We start from the raw sequence: 16,609 nt of genomic DNA, 5'->3' as shown, positions 1-16,609 counted from the left end.
GAAAAGTTCAACACTTTGTGGTGTAACTTACACAAGCATCCACGTGCACAACATCATATAACAATTCAGCCAATCAGACAACAGAAGATGGCGGAGCAACTGGCGGCATGCGCGCGGCAGCTCTTCGAGGGCGCGTCGGGCGGCGGAGAGCAGCGCGCCGCTAATTCGTGGCTTATGCAGTTCCAGACGCGCGAGGAGGCGTGGCAGGCGGCGCTGCAGCTACTGGAGCAGCCCGTGTGCGACCCAGTGACGCACCAGGCGCTGACCGCCCCGCAACTTGTGGCCGTGCAGATCCTGCGCCTCAAAACGCAGCACGAGTGGACACGGATCAGTGCGCAACAGCAACAAGTCGTGCAACAGGTACTTGCTACTTCAATTTTATTCGCAAGAGTGATGGTCATTTGGCGTATCGGTGACGAACAAGTTGCCGTTTTGCCGTGAGACAGACCTTGTTGAAGCTGCTGGAGGTGACGTGCGTATCAAGCAATGGGCTCTCAGCCGTGAGTTTCCGCATTGCCTGCGTGACGTTAGCCGATATTATCGTCAAGTCGTGCAAGAGATGGACGGGATGGAAGAGCGACGTGCAGCGGCTCGTGGACGCGGGTATTGCGGCCCAGAGACAGCATAAAGCGGCGGCTGCGGTACGAGTGGCTTTGGTTGGATTGGGAGTTGGTGCTTGTGTATTGACGATGTGGTTGCAGCTGGCAGAGATCATGGGCGCTATTCCACTGCAAATTATGGGCTGCGAGAGGTTGTGGAATGCGGAGGAGATGCACGAAATGCTCATGATTTTCCAGTCTGAAGGAGAGGAAGTCGTGACGGCAGTGCAGATGATTCTATCGACCATGTATGACTTGCTGACAGTTCGGCTATTTAGTTGTATGTTTCCTTTTTTACAGTGGCGTGTCTTTCGAATGTGTAGACCTGATGAACGGAGCAATGCATTACGATGCTTGGAAGGCTGGATTGTCGGATGTATGCCGACTCACGAGGCATTTGGCTTGAATGCTGTGCATCTATTCTCTCGGTATGCCTCGACTTTGCTCTTCAGCAATTTTGGATATGCTTGAATGTACTCAACGATGTGTTTATGGATATGCATTCTAGCGGTTTAATTGACGAGTTGTTCAATATCGTCATCGGTGGCTGTGAGGAGCAGGCGCAGGTAAGCCTAGTTTGGCCTTCCCAGTGCGCGCAAGTTTTCAAAAGTAGTCTTGCGTACTGTTTCGTTTCTCACCTTTTATTGTGTAGATGGCTGCAGGGATAATCGCCGATTCGTTCGTGTACACTGTATCAGCACCTACGCCTGGAAGCATGACCAACGCCGTACTTTACGCAGGTCATCGTCTGATAGAAGCGATGCCTATTTTTCAATCAGAAGTGCAATCTACGACTGGACAAGTGATGACGAAGGAACAGCAGACAACTGCCTGCCGGGGTATTTCGCGAATTGCTTGCTCTCTGGCGATGAACCATGCGTCTATACTATTCGCCAACCAAGTGGCAGACGGTGAATCATCTTTCGAAAGTCACACATCTGAACAGCAGCAATGTTTCTCCATTGATTTCTTGGAGTTACTTCTGGCTTGCTCCTCATACGATGACATGGATGTGGTGCAGCCTACATTGGAGATCTGGTTCTTTTTCGTTGAAGACAATTCGTCGCAAGATGAGACTTCGTGGCAACTCTTAGACGGAGCTGTCCGGGACCGTGTCGTGAGTGTGCTTGCACGCTTGGTTAACGCACTTCTTGAGAGGTGCAAGTACCCTCAGTGGTTCATCGAAAGTCACCAGATTTTTAGCGACGATCCGGAGATTGAAGCGATTGCTGATCTACGCAGGTAAGGTGTGCGTTGTGGACCAGGCGGCGCATTAGATATTGTTTATTAAACTCTTCACATATTCAATGGCTCCATTCAGAGAAATCGCGGACACTATGCTGAGCCTCTTCGCCAAATGGCCTGGTGGCCCTGGGAAACCTGATGGAGACTACGCATCGTGTGTAAAGGGCATATGCAACTTGCTGTCGGATTGCAAGGAGGTTGCTGTGATTGATGCGCTGCTTTTCTTACTCTCATACATGGTTGAGTTATTTGACGTTGTATCGTCGGATTCTGAGTCTGAAGACGATCCCGACTCGCTCCAAACCCCAGCATCGAGCGGAATGGATATTCTACTGGGTGTATTAGACTGCGCTCCCAACCTTCCGCTGCACCCTCTCGTGATCAACGGCGTTGCACGGTAAGCTACGCGTATACCTCACGCATGGTAAGCCTCGCCGCTGTTATCTTCCCACTGAAGTTATCATTGTCTTGAGCATAGGTACCTGCGATCTCTGTGTGCTTCTCTTGCGTTACCAGCAAGTGTGTATCTTCGCGCATCAATGATCGTTTGCAAAGGACTTCAGTTCACGTCATCTTTCCCGGTGGCTGTGCAATCACTGCTGCAAAGCAGCTCACCAATTACGTGCGTAGTGAATGAACCTTCTGGATTAAAGGCATCGTGTGTACGTTTCGTAATGAGCTAAGTTTTTATTGCTGTCTACAGTAAGTACACAACGGTCGAAGAGAGAGCGCCGTTAATGCACGCTCTTCTTCGATACTGCAGCACTCCCCGAGTGAAAAGTACCCAAGAAAGTGAAGGTGATCTACTGGAAGTAACGTTTCGGGTTGCAAACGGCGCAACAGATGCAGGTAAGTACGGCATGATCTATCCATCGAGTCCTTGATGAAGCAAATTTCTAACTGTTATTGCGGTTGTAGATTTTGAGACATTGTGCTCATCCATCCTGTCGAGCCTAACTGTTCGCGTGCAAAGTGCAAACCCTTTCGAGGCTTCAAGTGGCGTCTACATGTTGGGTCGTGCACTTAGTGGTGTTCAAGATCAACAGCACGGCCCCGCCTTAGTTGACCTGCTCTGGCCTCTCGTTAGTGCTGCACTGCTGCAACACAAAGTAGACGATGCCTGCCGCCATGCAGGAATTCAGTTTTTTCTCAACGTAATTCCTCATTTGCAGAAAGAGGGTGCTCACCCGATCGAAGCACAAATATTGGACGTGTGTTTGTGGTGGTATGGTGAAAGTATCGCCCCTGATATACTCACATGCTGCTCTCGGGTAATCTCGAGGCAGCGTGGCAACGCAAGTTTCCAGCCGTCAGCTGATCAAGTATTCGAGGTGAGGAAAGGTCATCGAAAGTGATGCAATGCTGTGCTAACCTGTGTTTTCTTCTTCCTGGAGCGTCTTCTCGCTTGCTTTCGCAGCAAACTACATGATAGTGCAGGGGCCGAATCTAGCGTTGGGAAGATGCCAATGGAGGATTTCTTGGCACGTCACAACGAAGCGCATACCATGATTCCAGAGGTCGAGCAGTTCATGAAGTTGACTCGCGAGGTGTTACGCTCTTTTCCACAAGTACTGTTGCAAAACCGTCCAAACGGAGAGCCAACTTTGTATTGGACCTGCCTGGATTTGGCAACGAGACTTGTAAAAGTGGATCATCAGGTAAATGCCTTTGCTACTCGGTATTCTTACGATCAAACTAATAATTCGTGTGTGGTACAGATGCAAGAAATGTGCGATGCTGCGTGCGATTTCCTCTTGGATGCAATGCGTTGCCAGCCACAGCTGATTTTAGAAAGGATAAGTCTCTTTGCAGCGGAAGTTGTGCGCATCGTGCTGAGTTTCTTAGGGCCTAAGCGTGAACATTATCGTGTGCGGAACCTCTGGGATTTTTTATTCCAGTGCCTGCACGCACCTCAGATGCCTGTGCAAATCCGAGGTACGTTGCATCTGTTGTGCAAAGAATTTTAGATTGTGTGTTCTAACCAAGTGTTTACTTGAAGGTGGCTTTTTATCCGCTGTGTCTACAGTGGTGATTGAAGAAGGTGCTCTTCGTGAACTCTTACCTGCAGAAGTGTTCCAACAAATGCCTGGCGAGTTGCGAATGCGCCGCCAGCGCCATCGCTTTCGTCAGTATTTCTCCCAGCTAAGGCATGCGGTGGAATCAGTCAATCCGTGATGAGCTGGCAAAATATATGAAGCGCTACAGTGTAAACGTGTTGCCGGTCAGCGATATTGACGGCTATCCATTCCAACCTCTGCAGCGATCATATTATAATCCGATCTACAAGAAGGTAGTCTGGCGCCAACTGTTGGGTGAGTGGGCTAAGGCGTCTCCACAGAAGACGCATGGGAGTACAGAAGGGAAGGTCACAGAAGGCACCTAAGAAGTCAAGGTGCATACACGCTATACAAAAGGATACGTCGGCACGATTTGGTTGGAAATGAAATGCGTGCAGCACGTTTGCATTCTGCTTTGTCTAGTGATAGTAGTACAACATCGTCAGTGTTGCAGGGCCTCGCGCCAAGCAGCAAAGCTACAGTCGCCTTGGTCGTTCTGCTCGTCTGCATCTTCAAGGAGAGTCTCGAGAAACGCGAAAGCTTCTTCTTCTAGTTCCTTCGACTCCAGCTAGTCCGCAATGTCCAAGTCGACCGATTCATCGTCATATAGAATCGATTCGAAAGTGTCCAACCTCAGCATTTCTTGAGGCGTCATGAAGTGTTCATCTATGTGCATCTTCTTCGAGAGGTTAAAGTCAAAGTGTACGGCAGCAAAATGCGGCATGACTTGTGGATCGACAAGGTGTTTGGAAAATGGCTCACAAACTCCCCACTCTACATGCAGAATCAAGCTAAGTTATTCGCTTTCAATCACAAATGTTCACAAGTCATTCAGCCACTGTAAATTTACGCAAAATTTGTGAGTATAATTCCATACTCCCAACAATTACCATCCATCCTCCTCCCTCTTTATACGATTTCACGAATTCCCTTGTACAGAGATTCGCCCCTGTCTCCTGTATTCTATTTGTTTGGCTCGAAAAGGCCGACCATGGCTGGGTCTTCACTTGTGACTCGCACTCGAGCGGATCATGCGCGCTCCGCGTCTCCCGGGCGTCCGTTCCGCGTGGGCAGCGACGGCCTGCCGCTGCTTCCATGCCATGACGCGGATGCGCGCGTCGTCTGCGCGTCCCCCGCGCCGCCGCGCGCCGTGTCCCAGTTCGGCCTCGTGGACTCCAAGGAGGACGTGCGCGGTCAGCTCCTGGCTCGCTACGGCCGCCAACCGGTGAGCGAGATGACGCTGCGCATCGACACAGAGCTTGAGTTGCTGCGCCGCGGCTGTTTCGCGCAACGCAACGCGCAATGGGGCAATGCGATGCCCGAGCAGTTCGAGTTCCGGCCCGCGGGCAGCGACGCGTGGACGCCGCAGCCGGCCAACGACAAGCTGCTGCTGCGCAAGATGAAAATGGACGGCGTGCTGGATGGCCGGGAGTTCTACCCACCGGACAAGAGCCAGGGCGAGCTCGACACCGTGGAGTTCGTGCGCGACCGGCCGTGGCCGCCGCAGGAGTTCGCGTTAAAACCCGTGACCAAACCGAGAGGAAGAGGCGGCAAGCGCAAAGCGGCGCCCATGGCGGCGGTGCTGGATCCGGTTCCACTGCTGGCCAAGACGTGCAAGGAATGTCGCACGCAGTCCACGCCGCTGTGGCGCACGCAGACGCGCATGGTGAAAGTGAAGAAGCAGGTGGCGATCAACGCTGCGGCGGCAGCGGCAAGCTTGGCCAACGCATTTGTTGCGCAAGGGATGGCGAAAATTGAACCGATGCAGGTAAAGATGCAGGAGGTTGAGGAGAAGATTGAGGTGGATCTGTGTCTGCAGTGCTACCTGAAGCTGGAGAGAGCGGATCTATTCAGCAAGAAGCGCGTGGAGAAGAAGCGACAGGAACGACGCAACAAGGAGCAACCCGCGGCGGCGGCGCTGTTGGAGAAGAAGCGGCTGAAACACCAGATCCATCTTTTGAAGAAACAGCAGAAGGAGCACAAGAAGCAAGATATGCTGGCGGCGACTGGCGAGCAAGCAGCGGGGCAAGTGATGGAGGACGACAAGGCTGGCCCTGCTGCAGTGATTCTCAAGTTTACGAGGGAGGAGATCGAAGCTGCTACTGGTGGCAAGGAGAGGAAGAAGGACCGCAAGCACAGCCGCAAGGACAAAAAGAAGAAAAAGAAACATCGCCGCAAGCGGGAGTTAATGGACGACTCGGAGAGTGACGGGCCGACGCCGATTCCGTCGCCTGCACAGATGAATGGGTACGTGTACGCGGATCGAGCCCCCGAGCCGTACTCAACGCCTCAAAACTCGGCGTTCCAGGCCAAGGAGGCGGATTCGTTGGGGCATCTGGCAGTGGATACAGAGCCAGAGGCGTTAGATAGCAGCTTTGATAGCCACGCGTTCAAGGAAGAAGACTCGGCATCGACGCCATCCAGATATTCGTCCCGGAAGCGAAAGAGTCTGCAGCGTACCGAGCAGGTCATAGCGGTAGAATCACCGGCATCTTCTTCGAAGAAACGCAAGATGTCTTCGTCGCGATCAAAGCGAGCAGCAGCAAGTGCCGCGCCTGCTCCTGTTGTGGTTGCCGTTCCTCCGACTCCTTTGGCGAGAAAACGCTCTCGCACGAAGAAGGAACTGGCACGCGAGCGGGAGCTCCGTGCACTGGGCCAGTACTGTCCAGTATGCAACGAAGTCTACGAGGACGACGATCAAAACACGTTTGTGTGCTGCGACTCGTGTGAACTCTGGGTCCATGGTGCCTGCGACCCGACCCTTACCCCGTACGTAGTGCTCTTGCGGTCAGTTTATTGTTTCTGAGTCTTAATGCTCGTTCCGTTGTTGTGTTGCCTCGCAGAGAGCTCATCGCAGCCATGGCCAACACCGAAGACAAGTACATCTGCCCGCTGTGCGCTGGGCGGTGAGTGTTTGGTACGAAACAAGACAATATGGTGTGTCGTTCAGCGCGAGGCTTGCGAAATATAATAGACCGTGGCAGTTGCCAGCGCATAATGTCTAGCACTCATTATCCTATTGGTATTCAGAGCTGCTAAACGGATGTCATATCACGCGACCCGCATGAGCCCGTACAATTTGCTTCTTCTTCCTCTCCATCCTCGCCCCCCAGAGGACGGCGCTTGCGGTTGCGCGACTAACAAGCGCTGAAGCTTGGAGACTGGACGAATGCGCTAGACAGATTGAGATGAAAGGTGAGAGGTTACTGCAGCGAAACCTCGCGGTGCGAATGCTGGATTATCGCGCGCGGCAGCTCCTTCACCTTCTCAGCCACCTGCGGCTTATTCGCACGTTTGGGTCAACTTCAACTGGTCTGCGAATTAAGTACGATTAAGTTAGCAGTTAGCGTTTTCTCAGTACATTGCAAGAGACCCAATCACCACACACACACACACAGTCATGATGTTCGCTCTTCGTCGTATCCGCCGCTTCTCCACGGCTGCGCCGCGCAAGGGTACGCCATGGGCTACGTCGTATAGTGCATCTAGTATCTGCCACGAGGCTCTGACCGACTGTACCTTGCTGCAGAGTACCCGACGTCTTTCATCTCGCATCTGCGCACCCAGAAGCTCAACGTGTTCAACATCGGCGTGGCGTTCCTGACGCTCTCACTGTCGTCGCAGATGGTGTCGTACAAGCAGCGCTACGAGGCTGAGCTGGGGGAAAAGACGCAGCTCAGCGAGAAGGTGGAGGTGCTGGAGAACCTCGTGCTCCAGCTGGGTGGCCAGCTGCCGGACGATGATGCGCTAGCGGCCGCCAAGGACGCCGCCAAGGAGGCCGAGGCTAAGGCGCTGCGGGACCGCGAGGAGGAAGCCAAAGCGCTGGCAACTGCTTCTCCTGATGACACGAAGGGCAAGAAGAGCAAGCTTATTTAGGCCAGAGGGGCCTACAGCAAAGCAGACACGTCGGTCATAGAGGATAGCCACGCGTGAAAAGCTGAGAAATCCATCAAAATGCTCAAATGCTGGTCTCGTGGTAGTTTACCGCAACGGGAAAGGTCTCGCGATCCACCTCTCTGTTACTTCTTGATTGTCGACTGCAGCGAGCGCCGAGATGAGACGTTATCCAGGCGGTTCATCTCGTTCACGGCCGTGAGCACCTCGTTGATGTTCGTCTCCAGCACCATTCCACCCATGACAATCTCGTCCAGCGCGTAGTGCACCTTGTCGCTGTGGAAAATCAGGTCCAGCTCGCACACGTTCTCAAAGATCTTGTCCAGCGTCTCCACAAACACTGCAGCGCACGCCCCATTAGCCACCACAGCACAGTACTTTAACGGTCAAGTACCCACCTTGAATCAAGTCAAGAATGCCGAGGTCGCTCTCCTGCTTGTCCACCGCAAAGACGAAGTACAGCGTCGCGTAGTGTCGGTAGATGAGCTTCACGCCGTTCCCCCAATACCGCACCCTGCATGGCCCAACCCGCACATCAATACAAGATCAAGTAGGTCTATAGAGCTTGTTGTATGTCAACGTACGTCCCCTCGAGGAAGTTGCAGAGCGTGTCGGGGCGCTTGGACACTTGCGTGTAGATGTCTCGGATCACAGCCTGCTGCTCGGCATCGGGCTGCAAATCCACGCCACAACCTACAGATTAGACACCGCAGATACGCTGCACTACTGTACATCCACCCGCAGACGCACCACATGCTCGTAGAACTTGACGATGCGGGGCTTGCCATGGTTGTTGACGATGAGGATCCCCTTGATCATCTTCGTTGCGCTTTCCTTTCAAAGTGATGGCGCAGATATCGAGAGGTCCTCTTTACTCGCATACACATATCCCGCTTTTTTCAACCAATGAAACGACGCAAAATTAGCTCACTTTGCCAGTTTTCGACCATGGCAGGAAGCAGAACTCCCGACGCCGCGAGCTCCGAGGATATGGAGCGAGAAGAGGAGGAAGAGGAGGATGAGGACTCGGACGACGAAGAAGAGACACAGATTCCCATTGAAGACCAAATGACGCAGGAATTTCCAGCCACCGCGGGGGACACGAGTCCTCCGCCGGTGCAGAGACGCTCCCCGCCGACGTCTCCGCCTTTGCCCATGGCCGAAGCGCTGGCAGGCTCGCCCACGGGCCCCACAACCGCCAATATGTCGCCGTTCGCAGATGTGGAATCGACGCCACAGTCCAACGAGGACGAAGATTCGCGCTCCGAGACGTCGTCGGAGGTGAGTTTGGGTTCTGGACGAGTCGTGAGACGCCGTGGGGCCAGGAAACGCGTGTCCACGGCGTGCTCGGACCACCGGAACCTGTCAGAGCGACTAAACAAGGCTGTGGCATGTGATGGGGAAGAAGAGAGCTTCGGAGAGGCTATGATTGGAGCAGATGTGGTGCTATGTGTCAGCCGTAGTGACAGCCGTCACGGTGCAAATGGAAAGGCAAATACGACTAGTAATGGAGGAAGTGGTGCAATAGGAGTTCGGAGGTTCCACGCACATCGGTTCATTCTCGCTGCTAGCTCGCCGCCGTTCCGTGCAATGTTGACGGGGAATATGAGGGAATCGTCACGGCGAGACGTGGAACTGCATGATATTGAGTCTGGGATTGTGGAGAAGATGCTGCTGTTCATGTACACGGGAGACGTGGTGCTGGATCTCGAGAGTGTGCTGGGATTGCTGATCGCTGCCGAGATGTACGAGCTGCTGGCGCTGCGAGAAATGTGCAAAGGATTCGTGCTGAAGTACGCACATGAAGTGTTCTGCGACCCGCAGATCGTGCAATTGCCCGAGAAAATACTGCTAGAGCTGATCCCGCAAGACGAGCTGCAGATTCGCGAGCTCGCTCTCATGGAGGCGCTAGTCATGTGGGGCGAGTCTCGCGTGGCTAATGCAGACAAGCCGCTGGGGGATTTATTGGCAGACATGATGGAGTTTGTACGCTTCCCTACAATGAGCGTCAGTGACCTATACGGCAAAGTGCGCCCGCTGGTGAATGATGGTGTAATCCGCGAGCATCTTCTCACGGAGGCTCTGTTCAACCATCTCAAGTGGGGGTCACAAACAGGCGTCGCGTCGAAGCGGGCGAAGCCGCGTGCGCTCACAGCGTCGCTGCGTAAACGTAAGCGAGTGTCATTCACCCAGCACGTAACCTTCGAAACAACAACGCAGTAACATGAGCCAGGAAGGACAGCGTTTCCAAGGTTGATGGCTGGACTGTGCAAGTTCCAGGCGAATGAACGGCAAAGGAGAAAAGCTGTTGTTATTATTATTAAGCCGTACCGTTTTCAACAGAAAGGAACGCAAAGTACCTCCAGTCCATACTAATGTTGTCTTCCTATCACTTCTTTCACCGAGAGTCGTTTGCTACACGCAAACCCGACTTACATACTTGTGCTAAGAATTGTTGCCGGGTGGTGGTGTTCTGGGCATTTGCCACAAGCTCGTCCTTCAGTCGGATGAACCGGCCAGCATTATTTGTATGCCGCGCGAGGATCTGATCTTTCTCGCAAGAAAACCAAATCCGTTGCTCGAAGACTAGCGGCTGATTCATTGCTATCAAGCACTCCTCGTCAAAACTGAACAGAATCTTGGTTGCTTAGTCATATTCGTTCATGCTCATGCTAGCCTCGGTTGAGTACTCGCCTTGCAACACGTCCAGGAACGAGCTCGAGACCTATCATGGTAAACATGGGGACAAATTAAAACTTTTGTGACCCAATCCAGCATACCGGTCATTGTGCATGTACATTGAAGGCTCTTGCAGTCGCAAAAAATCGACCGATGTCAGTGTCGCTCTGATTTAGAAGAAACGGCAAGTTGTTAGAGGGTTGAAGCACGATGGAATGAATTCGTCTTTTGTTTTACCTTGTGCCGGTGAAACCACGTAACTTTTGATAGATATGCGAAGATTTCTCCTGATGTCGATTGACGTAGCAACGAGGTCTATGGAACGAGCAAGTCCAACAAAAAGCCACATCAGGGGAGGGCCAGCTATCGTCAAGACAGCTGCAGTTCTTCTTACCTCAATTGTGCTGAAGATAGCTAAACACACCTGGAAGAATACCTTCCAACCAAACTCAAAGAACAAATCCAAGAACGCAATGACATAGCGGTGTGGGAACAACCGGCACTCTGTGAACAACGTCAAAATCCAACTGGGCTCGAGAGCGAAATATGGTTAGGTGTCCGTGACGAACAGTACGGGGTCCTTGCAAAAGATCGAGGAGCTCACCAAGATGCGTAAGTTGATGGGTGGATATCTCGATCCGAGAAATGGGCATGCAGCCGCGGGAGGTGTAGACGCAGTGCTTCGTCAAGCTGAAAGTAGCGGAGATTCACGTCTTTCATGTCGGGTCCATAGACGTCATCCAGCCTATACTTCTCCGTGAGGGCCAAGAACAGTCGGAACGCAATCTCGCTGCTCATCTTGGATTCCTGCACTAGCACTGCCGCCACAGACGTCATACCCTATTCCCAACCAAAACAAAATAATGAGCACTCGCTGACTACTGATCAACTCAGTCTGACACCTTCCTGACCTGGCAGTATCCAATTTGTGGCTTGAGCATTAGGAACACACTTAGCAGCTGGTGTGTGTTTGACTTCCAGTTCATCAACTCTGACGATGAGTACTGGGTCTTAGCCCGAAAGTTTGGGCGCTTGGAGTTGGCAATCCGTATCTGCAGCTGCTGGAACGTGCGATCAACATCCTACAGAATCACAGTACCAGTATTAGCGACGACCTACTTCCGAGCAGCAACTAATCACCCACCCGATCCAGCGTCCGTTGCTGCTCCAAGTGTGCTCCCTGCAGTCTCCGCTGCCTCGACAACTGCTGTACCAAACACTGGTACTCGTCGCCCGTGAGGTCCGTGGGCACCACGAACGATTGGCGCTTGCGCACTAAGAACAGCCACTTCTCTCCGTGGCAGCTAAACGGCAGCATCTTAAAGCGCCACAGCAGCTGCCTGAATGAAAACGCGGGTTGCGCACCGCGCACCTGCGGCTGGCAGCTTTTGCACAGCACATGGGGTTCCGCGCCGCACGAGCAAAATTGACACACCGGTGCGTGGCAGAACTGTAGCCATATCCACATTACCACAACGTAAATGAGATTTTCTTTAGAAAAAATAATTTGACGGTATCAGGACGCCGAAACGGTCGTAAAAGCACTGACGCTGCATGGTTTGGAAAGACGGAAGCGGTGGCAGGCCACCTGGCAGCATTGGCAGAACGGAGATGCCTCAATCACGTCCGTGTCTGGCACTCTGGCCATCGTGGCCGCGGATCCGCGCGTGATCGCCATGAGTTCCCTTGAGCAATCTTATTTGCAAATGGCAAGACTATTTTTAGTGAGATGGGTTCTTATAAAGCGCAGCTGATCAATGATGTGCTACCCTCATCAGGCATACACAAACTTCTATGAAGAATATGGCTACCTTGCAGTTGCCTTTTTTTACTTGCCAACCTGCTCCTCCTCCGCGCCGCCGTCTTCTTCCTCCTCGTCGGCTTCGTCTTCATTGGCCTCTGCTTCGGCTTCGGCCTCTACAGCGTCATCCTCCGTGACCAGACCCTTGTTCCACAGTTGACGACCTGCGGGGAGAACGGATGTTACGTTAGACAAGGTGGTCGACCACTCACCAAGCTGAAGCTGCGGTACCTGAGAGCTTCGCCGTGGCCTCGTCCTTGACGGATGCTTTCGTCGTGACCTGCATCTCCGAGTCGAATTTTACCTTCCAGGCGGCGAACGACTCGACTGTCACTGGCGTGCCTACAATGCGTCATAAACCGAAGACAGTTAGTACAGTTGCAACATTGCACAGCAATCGCCATGCCAACGCAAGAGCGATATCTTACCGTGGAACTCGCGCCGGTGCTCCTCGGCATGCGCTTGAGCCTGTACAGGTCAATCACAAAGGCCGTACGTTAGCAGCTGCAAACTTGATGGACCTTGCACGCGTTGACGTCTCCCTCACCTGCTCTAGTTTGTCCGCCTCCACTTTATCCTCCTTCTTCTTCTTCAGCTCCATTCGACGCAGCATCTCCTGGTGTTCCGAGCCATCCTGTTCAAACAAGCATAGATTCACAAGATTCACCATGTCAGCATCATCACATCAAACAGGCGTGAATGAACACCGTGGCATTTACGACCTCTTCTTTTTGCCAGCAGCACGCAACTTACATTTCCCTCGCGGTTGTTCTCCACTAAATATTCGCGTACAGCCTCGCACAGCGTGTACATCATGGCCATGCCCATATTTTCCTCGACCTGCTGATCCAGCAACTGCTTGATCTCCTTCAGCTGACTATCCGCCAGGCCCTTCTTCACGATAATATCTAGCTGCACACCAATCGAACGTGTATCCCAATCAGCCTCACAAAGTCACAAGTGGTGACTCCAACACCAACACCACCAACCTTCGGTTCCACGTCGGGGTACGTGTCAGGGATCTCCGCCTTGAGCAGCATCGCCACTGCATAAAATACAAAGCACCACACCACCACAACCACGTTGTCAGCCATTGAAGACGCGCATTAACAGTTCCAGATCCATTGCGAATGGCAGCATCACGCACCGAAGTTGTTCTCGCCGTCTTGGTTAGGCACCACGTGCACCTGGTAGGTCAGCGGCTCGTCCGACAGCTCTGCAATCACGCCACAATTCATATTTCAGCATTGCAACCAGTAAGCTGCAGTTTTATGCCGTCCAACGCACTGGTGAACTCGTCCATGTAGATGGCCTCGAGGGCCTCCACCTCCATGGCCTGTTCCTCTTTGTAATCTGCGCGTTGACACCAATCAAACGGATGCAAAGTTCGCGTCAATCACTCGTGTCCACCTACGCCTCGTTCTTCGATACAGAAACCGAGCCTCCGTGCGCACTACATCCCCACAGCGGCGCGTGTATCGCCCGCCGGCATATCGCCATTCGTACCAGTCATCTCGATGCTAAATGCCCCCTTCCACCCGGTGATTGGTCGAATGTGACAGATCATGCGTCTGCTGATTGGCTGCAAATCGCGGCTCAGATATAATAATCGCGATGATGGACGAGGACTACAAGCTCGCCAAGGAGGCCTTCGTGGCCGGCCTCCAGGGCACCACCGCACTCGAAGTTTTCTTAGTTTTCGCGATAGCACCAGTTCGTATTAACTTGTAGCTGCTTTGACGGTGGAAATGGAGCTCCACCGTTGAGAATTCGCGTCGAGGAGCCTAAAATGCAGCGTGTGACGTTGTGACGTTGTATTAGGGGAGCTTGTGGCTCTATTCGGAGCTGTTGCTGCTGCTGGAGGTCGTGGGTATCCGACAAGTTGGATCCGGTAACTTGGTACGTAAAAAGATGATATGATGGCAATACTAGGATCTTTTAGAGTGATTTAACATGATATTGATGCAATGACCTGTTTGACATGACAGAACTTGGCGACGACGATCTTGCTGGAGTCTCTGGTGACGGTGGTGCCGACAATGATCGGATTTAGCTTTACAGAGTACGAGGTCCCGCTGGTGGTGATGGTGTACGCTTTGGCGGCGATGCTGTGCGCGCTCTCGCGGTTCCATGCCAAGGAGTTCATCCACAAGCACTGCAGGAAGGAGAAGATGAACCAATTGTTAGAGAAAGAACTGCCGTTCCTGACCAATTTCCGAGCGCAGATTATGATCTCAACGTGTGTTGTTGAAATTCATGCGAGCTACGTACTAGTGCTGATGCTGATGTTTGTTGCTGGATCTGATGTACAGGTGCTTCGCGATTCTGGCAGTTGATTTCACGGTATTTCCTCGTCGCTTTGCAAAGACGGAAAACTACGGCTTCAGTGTGGTACGCACAATATGATCATTAATATTGTGCTAAAAGCGCAGCGACATATTACTGCTTGTGACTGTGATGGTGTAGATGGACATCGGAGTTGGTGCCTTTATCGTGTCGTCGGCGATTACGTCAGCCCCTGCTCGTCAGGCCCGTCCTAATGCAAGCACTAAGAGGTAAGTTGCGAAATGTTTCAAAACGCTGGTACTACTACAAACTAATAACAATGATCGATTCTTGTGCGTATACTTGGTCAAAGCAGGTCTTCGTTGGAGGACAAGCCGACGCCGAGCCTCTTAAGCAAATGCTATGCCTTCCTCCGACCAATTGCGCTTGTGCTCATTTTTGCAATAGCGAGATTCCTGACGGTCAAAGGCGTCAACTACCAGGTATGCCTGTCTGTCTCTAAGACGACAACGCTGCGTACTAACCTCGCGTGTGGTGATTAGGAGCACGTATCGGAGTACGGGGTGCACTGGAACTTCTACTTTACCCTTGCAGGCGTGTACTTGGCATACTCTTTTCTGCAAGCTTTTGGCAAATGGGCGACGAACCCCGTTGCGGCGATTTTGATTGCCTTCGGTATGCAATCTGCGTACAGACGCGCATCAGCATGATGCTTCTTGACATTATTTGCTGATCGATCGATGGTGTTATGGTGACCCGACAGGCTACCAAACGTACCTTTCTCAGTATGGTGGCGAAGAATACATCCTCGACGCGCCTCGGGACAACTTGATGAGCCAGAACCGCGAAGGGATCCTCAGTCTGGCAGGTAAGTCGCTTTCTGTGAACAGTTATTGCTGGGAAAGAAAGAGTAAACTGACGTTGCAATGTTGATACTCCTCACCCAGGTTACACCTCGCTCTACATGCTTGCAGTCTACGCCGGCCAAAGCATTTTCAGCTACATGGACACCAATGGAGCGAAACTGCAGCGCAATATGCGGTGGCTTGTGATCTCGCTGTTTGCTGTGGCCGGACTGCTGTGGCTCTCGACGTTCCTCTCCGTGCAGCTTGTTTCGCGTCCGTCGCGTCGAATGGTACATGGCCCTGCTTCTTGTGCCCGAAAAGATTCAGTGCCTCATATATTGTTGTGCTGTACTGCAGTTGAACTTGTCGTACTTGTTGTGGGTCATGGCCGAGTCCATTACCCTTCTGGCGCTCTACTGCGGGATCCAAACTCTCAGGTGCTGTACTCCAGCTTCTCAATCATAGCGCACAACCTGTTCTGCTAACACTTGCACTCTAACTCCTCTACTTACAGCATGCTGCCGAGGGTTCCTCTCCTCTTCCAGGGTATCAACCACAACCAGCTCTTCGTCTTCATCGTGGTACGTCTGGTGTCCGCCTGGTATGGCGCCTGGAGCTAACATGTCACTTGGTACTCAGGCCAATCTCATGACGGGGGCCGTCAACTTGAGTATGCACACCATCAACACCGAGCCTGCCATCGCCTGCGCCGTGCTGCTCGCGTACATGCTGGTGGTCTGCGTGCTCGCTTCGGTGCTGCAGCACGCGGGCGTCCGCATCAAGCTCTGATGTACTTGTGTATCCGACAACTGGTACTGCGTACCGCGAATTAACAATTAATTCCACCCATAAAAACACGTCTAATTCCGCGGCTCCCGACCGGGGCTCTGTCCGATGACGCAGACCATCAAAATCCGGCACCACCAACCGCTTTGTCTTCGTTCTCACTCGCGCCAATGCGAGGAACGCGCCGCACAGCAACAATAGCAAAAGGACGAGTGCAGTCGCTTCTGGTCGAAGACGTCGCGGCCGTCACGGACCAGCGATTGCTAAGACGAGCTCTTGGCTACAAAGAGATGAGGCCGGCTTCCGAGCCACACATTTTGAGGCGATCTTCCAGCAACAATGTGGTGTGCTCTACGCAAAACTATTTAATTTTATTCCCCTTATAAGCACATTCAATTCGTTTCCTGAACACAGTAC

At 52.6% G+C, this 16,609-nt stretch overlaps 8 protein-coding genes across 8 annotated transcripts; 5 read left to right on the top strand and 3 right to left on the bottom strand.

The window, feature by feature from the left end:
• Nucleotides 1–87: 87 nt before the first annotated feature.
• On the top strand, nucleotides 88–4,019 carry KRP23_7001 (uncharacterized protein; the record flags this gene model as incomplete). Its single annotated transcript, XM_067892259.1, has 13 exons — nucleotides 88–360; nucleotides 447–641; nucleotides 702–847; nucleotides 923–1,027; nucleotides 1,108–1,165; nucleotides 1,252–1,841; nucleotides 1,921–2,241; nucleotides 2,323–2,466; nucleotides 2,548–2,693; nucleotides 2,763–3,175; nucleotides 3,239–3,502; nucleotides 3,563–3,779; nucleotides 3,844–4,019. The coding sequence occupies 13 exons, from the start codon at nucleotides 88–90 to the stop codon at nucleotides 4,017–4,019; spliced, it is 3,048 nt and encodes a 1,015-aa protein (XP_067744157.1).
• An 873-nt stretch (nucleotides 4,020–4,892) lies between these two features.
• On the top strand, nucleotides 4,893–6,811 carry KRP23_7000 (Histone-lysine N-methyltransferase ATX3; the record flags this gene model as incomplete). The annotated part of the gene is made up of 2 exons (XM_067892258.1): nucleotides 4,893–6,670; nucleotides 6,745–6,811. 2 exons carry the CDS (start codon nucleotides 4,893–4,895, stop codon nucleotides 6,809–6,811), a joined length of 1,845 nt encoding a protein of 614 aa, XP_067744156.1.
• Nucleotides 6,812–7,301: 490 nt separating this feature from the next.
• Nucleotides 7,302–7,777, top strand: KRP23_6999 (uncharacterized protein; the record flags this gene model as incomplete). The annotated part of the gene is made up of 2 exons (XM_067892257.1): nucleotides 7,302–7,356; nucleotides 7,431–7,777. 2 exons carry the CDS (start codon nucleotides 7,302–7,304, stop codon nucleotides 7,775–7,777), a joined length of 402 nt encoding a protein of 133 aa, XP_067744155.1.
• A 143-nt stretch (nucleotides 7,778–7,920) lies between these two features.
• On the bottom strand, nucleotides 7,921–8,614 carry KRP23_6998 (AP-3 complex subunit sigma-2; the record flags this gene model as incomplete). Its single annotated transcript, XM_067892256.1, has 4 exons — nucleotides 7,921–8,135; nucleotides 8,194–8,309; nucleotides 8,380–8,468; nucleotides 8,546–8,614. 4 exons carry the CDS (start codon nucleotides 8,612–8,614, stop codon nucleotides 7,921–7,923), a joined length of 489 nt encoding a protein of 162 aa, XP_067744154.1.
• A 129-nt stretch (nucleotides 8,615–8,743) lies between these two features.
• KRP23_6997 (Kelch-like protein 17) lies at nucleotides 8,744–10,018 on the top strand (the record flags this gene model as incomplete). The annotated part of the gene is made up of 1 exon (XM_067892255.1): nucleotides 8,744–10,018. The coding sequence occupies one exon, from the start codon at nucleotides 8,744–8,746 to the stop codon at nucleotides 10,016–10,018; it is 1,275 nt and encodes a 424-aa protein (XP_067744153.1).
• Nucleotides 10,019–10,442: 424 nt separating this feature from the next.
• On the bottom strand, nucleotides 10,443–12,152 carry KRP23_6996 (Rab GTPase-activating protein 1-like; the record flags this gene model as incomplete). Its single annotated transcript, XM_067892254.1, has 8 exons — nucleotides 10,443–10,520; nucleotides 10,594–10,641; nucleotides 10,712–10,789; nucleotides 10,869–11,001; nucleotides 11,079–11,314; nucleotides 11,386–11,556; nucleotides 11,619–11,924; nucleotides 12,024–12,152. The coding sequence occupies 8 exons, from the start codon at nucleotides 12,150–12,152 to the stop codon at nucleotides 10,443–10,445; spliced, it is 1,179 nt and encodes a 392-aa protein (XP_067744152.1).
• Nucleotides 12,153–12,302: 150 nt separating this feature from the next.
• On the bottom strand, nucleotides 12,303–13,788 carry KRP23_6995 (RWD domain-containing protein 1; the record flags this gene model as incomplete). The annotated part of the gene is made up of 9 exons (XM_067892253.1): nucleotides 12,303–12,439; nucleotides 12,507–12,617; nucleotides 12,704–12,743; nucleotides 12,823–12,909; nucleotides 13,029–13,187; nucleotides 13,265–13,320; nucleotides 13,423–13,491; nucleotides 13,563–13,628; nucleotides 13,782–13,788. 9 exons carry the CDS (start codon nucleotides 13,786–13,788, stop codon nucleotides 12,303–12,305), a joined length of 732 nt encoding a protein of 243 aa, XP_067744151.1.
• A 101-nt stretch (nucleotides 13,789–13,889) lies between these two features.
• On the top strand, nucleotides 13,890–16,195 carry KRP23_6994 (Phosphatidylinositol-glycan biosynthesis class W protein; the record flags this gene model as incomplete). The annotated part of the gene is made up of 12 exons (XM_067892252.1): nucleotides 13,890–13,988; nucleotides 14,097–14,174; nucleotides 14,264–14,514; nucleotides 14,588–14,666; nucleotides 14,742–14,830; nucleotides 14,917–15,043; nucleotides 15,104–15,236; nucleotides 15,325–15,429; nucleotides 15,509–15,696; nucleotides 15,764–15,843; nucleotides 15,921–15,987; nucleotides 16,046–16,195. 12 exons carry the CDS (start codon nucleotides 13,890–13,892, stop codon nucleotides 16,193–16,195), a joined length of 1,446 nt encoding a protein of 481 aa, XP_067744150.1.
• Between the last annotated feature and the right edge of the window lie 414 nt (nucleotides 16,196–16,609).

The sequence above is a fragment of the Phytophthora ramorum genome (genome assembly GCF_020800215.1).
Source record: "Phytophthora ramorum isolate Pr-102 chromosome Unknown Phyram_PR-102_s0006, whole genome shotgun sequence".
Taxonomy (NCBI): Eukaryota; Oomycota; class Peronosporomycetes; order Peronosporales; family Peronosporaceae; genus Phytophthora; species Phytophthora ramorum.
The sequence above is the reverse complement of the archived record's forward strand: the minus strand, read 5'-3'. Positions and strand labels throughout refer to the sequence as shown.